General features: G+C 37.2%; 3 protein-coding genes across 3 annotated transcripts; 2 read left to right on the forward strand and 1 right to left on the reverse strand. All coding sequences in view use genetic code 12, as the record gives it.

Moving 5' to 3' along the window:
• Window positions 1-287, forward strand: KGF56_003150 (uncharacterized protein; the record flags this gene model as incomplete). Its single annotated transcript, XM_049324454.1, has 1 exon — window positions 1-287. A coding segment is annotated over one exon (287 nt), but the record flags the coding sequence as incomplete, so codon positions are not given.
• A 150-nt stretch (window positions 288-437) lies between these two features.
• Window positions 438-2,474, reverse strand: KGF56_003151 (uncharacterized protein; the record flags this gene model as incomplete). Its single annotated transcript, XM_049324455.1, has 1 exon — window positions 438-2,474. One exon carries the CDS (start codon window positions 2,472-2,474, stop codon window positions 438-440), a length of 2,037 nt encoding a protein of 678 aa, XP_049179737.1.
• A 371-nt stretch (window positions 2,475-2,845) lies between these two features.
• On the forward strand, window positions 2,846-3,880 carry HST2 (histone deacetylase; the record flags this gene model as incomplete). The annotated part of the gene is made up of 1 exon (XM_049324456.1): window positions 2,846-3,880. One exon carries the CDS (start codon window positions 2,846-2,848, stop codon window positions 3,878-3,880), a length of 1,035 nt encoding a protein of 344 aa, XP_049179738.1.
• Between the last annotated feature and the right edge of the window lie 77 nt (window positions 3,881-3,957).

Below are 3,957 nucleotides of genomic sequence, written 5' to 3' on the forward strand. Positions count from 1 at the left end.
CATCAATTGTTCCTCAAGGTGCCAGAATTTACACTGAGAAGTTCTCATGTTCTGGCGAATCATACGTTAGATATTTGGTAAACGATGCCGTAATTCCAATCCAAACCTGTGCAACAGGTCCCGGATTTTCTTGTAAATTAGATGAGTTTGAAGAGTATGTCGACGACAATATTGGTTGGGAGGACTTTAATGAATATTGTGGCATTGAACCATCTGTTCCACAAAGCCTTACCTTCTACTGGGACTACATGAATACCACCTACAATGCTCCACTTGGTGACTTTTAAAACTCAAAGTGGGTGCAAATAGACTTGAATTGTTATCTTATTCAGTTCTGTTCGTCGTGTATATACATACCTTAAAAATCGTCGTTCATTTCTTGTTACACATTGTTCTTCCTTTCCCCTCCAACTTATCTGGTTTGCCAATTCACTTACTCACTTTTTGTTTTGTGGTAAGACGAGTCTCATTTTATTAATTGGAAATACCCCAATCAAGTCATTAGATCGTAAAGTATTGATGATTTCTCTCTCTTGAGGCCAATCCAAGTCAGTGTCAGACCTGGTGTTGTCCATCTTACGGGAAGTGAAGTAGTTAATAATATCGTTCATGCATTTTCCCTTTTTCGCCAAACCTGGCTGGATTTTAGCCTTATATTTGAACTTTTGTAAAGTAGACCATGGCGCAAATACAGGTACCATATCAACAATAACATCACTCTTTATCGGTTTGGGAACAAGTCCATCCATAGTATCAAAATAGGTAGCAAGATCAGTGCTAGATTGTTCATCAAGTAAATATCCTTCAATTGTTTGTTGATGAGTCCTTTTTTTTCTCTCCATATCTTCTTTTGATTCAATCGATTCTGTTTTTGTGGGAGACAAGCCTTTTTGCGGTGACTGTGACTTACCTTTACTCTTCCTCAGCCCTAAAACCTTCATTCTCAATTCCTTCTCTTCTTCATCCTGGTCGGCATATTTGGTTGCCATCTTTTTTAGTTTTGTTTTTTTGCCTCGACCAACAGAAGGCGATGGAGAAGGAGAAGTAGAAGAAGAAGGAGAAGGAGAATTTTCTGTCTTTCCCAATCCAGCTTCTTCAATCTGATCTTTCGTTTCTTCTGGTTGTAAACTGTTTTGGCAAGTTTTTTCCTTGACATTAGTCACTTTTAATTTATTCAAAGCCCTTTTTTCATTACTCAACGACATTATAAGCCCATGTTCTCTCTCCCTATGAATTCTATTATTGGCATGGATTTTTGTAGACTCCGAGTCAACCAAACAATAAAAGGCAAAGCCCATCACTAATTGAGCTGGCGGCAAGAATTTCTTGTTTGCAAGATACTCAAAAGTCCCAGGAGGGAGTAAATTGTTCTTGGAGTCATATTTAGAAACGTCCGACCCGTGTAATACCCAAGCTGCCGTATTAATTTTACCATTCCAGGCTTGAGATGATGACATTGCAAACACACCTGCTTGTAAAATAGTTGATGGCGGTACGGACTCGCCTTTTATTGGATTCTTTATAAAAACCTTCAACGATCCTTCAATTTCCGAGCTTACAAAAAAATCATCATCACCAAAGTATTTGAAATAAATCATGTCGTTTTGTAAATTATCTCTACCAGCAAGGCATAAATAGCCTTCACTAGTGGTGAACCAATAAAACTTCTCAAACCAAAATTTTACTCTCTCATTTTTATTCAAAGCCATAGCATTTTCCTTTTTGATGTTCTTGACTAAATCCTGGCCAATCTTTTTCTCTGCATTTTTATAAGCAATTCCTGCACCTTTTTCTATCTTCAATTGACGAGATTCTGCAGCTTTCATTGAATCGAAATAATTTCTCGCATTGGCAAATGAACTTATCGTGATATCAATCATCACTGGGAATCCATTGTTCTGCTCTTTATTCTTATTTTTCCGTGTCTTGGTATTCTCTTTGTTATTCCTCTTGTCAGAGTCGGAGTCGGAGTCGGAGTCGGAGTTGGAGTCAGACTCAGAGTCAGCTGAACTTTCAGAGTCAGCTGAACTTTCAGAGTCAGACTTCAAAGACAGAATATCTCTTTTGTTTTTCTCCTGCGCAACATTCGGGTCGCTAAGACAAAGTTGTATTTTGTTTTCTTTCAAGTTCAATGGCAAGTCAATGCACTTTGCTATAGCGTTACCCCCCTTCTTCTTCTTCTCGAGTTCAATTGCTAGCTCGATATTTGCCCAGTCCATCAGTTGATCGAGGAAGCTTTGAATGTATTGTCTACACTCATCAACAAAACCAGCATGCAATTGTATCAATTCACCTCTTTTAAAGTTCAATCTGTGTTCTTCTTCGATAGACCGAATTTCTTCATCTCGCTTCGTTTTAACCTTGTTCAATCTTTCTGCCGCGAGTTGTTTCTGACGTATAATCGCGGGTGATGACTCATCCACATTTAACTCAGATAAATGTTTCTCAATCACCTCAAGCAGCGGTTCTGACATATGTCTTTTGCTCAAGCCAGAAATAACAAGTTTTTGTATCTAATAGCAAGATCTCATCTACATAAATATATATATATATATATGTCAAAAAGAAAAAAGCCCTCGAGTGAGCTCATCTCATCAATCTGGAATAACAATTGGTAGCTTCAGATTAGGATTATCATTTAATTATATCATCATAGTGTAGAAGGGTTTCGGGCTCTTATTGTTTGATACTTGAAAGTTATAGTAAATCTTTGGTATATAGAGACCCTCCCCCCCCACATCTTGTCTTTTTATCAATACTTGCGAGGGAAGCTGATCATAGGAGGTTTTATCTTTTTATTTTATATTATTTTCCTTTTTAGTTTGTCTCTTATATTGATATATATATGGTAGATCTCGATTTGAAATTGAAACCAGTGGCTGATGCTATTAAAGATGGTAAGAAGGTAACGTTTTTTAATGGCGCAGGGATATCTACTTCCGCAGGGATTCCCGATTTTAGAAGCCCCGAAACCGGGTTATATTCACAATTGGCTAAACTTGACCTTCCCTTTGCCGAAGCTGTTTTTGATATTGATTATTTCAAAGAAAATCCTAAACCATTTTATACACTAGCACATGAATTATACCCTGGTAAGTTTCCTCCTACAAAGTTTCACCACTTTATCAAGTTGGTTCAAGACCGTGGTCAGTTGAAGAGGGTGTACACACAGAATATCGATACTTTGGAACGTCTTGCAGGAGTTAAAGATGAATACATTGTCGAAGCACATGGTTCGTTTGCCAAAAACCATTGTGTAGAGTGTTTTGAAGAAATGAGCATTTCAACACTAGAGCAGCACATGAAGGACGAGAAAAAGAATGGGATACCTACATGCGAAAAATGCCAAGGGTACGTGAAGCCAAATATAGTGTTTTTTGGTGAGGGCTTACCGGCAAAGTTTTTTGAAACTTGGAAAAAGGATCGTGACCAAGTTGAGTTGGCAATCATATCAGGAACATCATTAACCGTTTATCCTTTTGCTTCATTACCATTTGAGGTTAGCAAAAAATGTACCAGGGTTTTAATTAACAAAGAAAAAGTTGGTGATATTGGTAGCAGAAAACTGGATGTGCTTGCTTTAAAGGATTGCGATTCAGTAGTTGATGTTTTGGCACTGCTCTTGGGTTGGAAGGATGAGTTAGACGTACTATACGAGGCAGGAAAGAAAAAATGTCAAGTTTCAAAAGCAAAAGCAAAAGCAAAAGCTGATCATGATGAATTGGAAACAGATAATGACAAGTCAAAAAGAGAACAAGACGAGGAAAAAAAGCCAGTAGAAGATCAAGAAGAGGAAAAAAAGCCAGCAGAAGATCAAGAAGAGATAGTTGATGGTAAAAAGGAACATTTGCTGGAGCTCATTGACAAATTGAAAATCTGAATTACTTGGGAGGTGGTTAAGACCCAAAAAAAAAAAAAAAAAAAAAAAAAAAAAAAAAAAAAAAAAAAAAAAAAAAA

The sequence above is a fragment of the Candida oxycetoniae genome (genome assembly GCF_023343755.2).
Source record: "Candida oxycetoniae strain CBS 10844 chromosome Unknown scaffold28, whole genome shotgun sequence".
Taxonomy (NCBI): Eukaryota; Fungi; Ascomycota; class Pichiomycetes; order Serinales; family Debaryomycetaceae; genus Lodderomyces; species Lodderomyces oxycetoniae.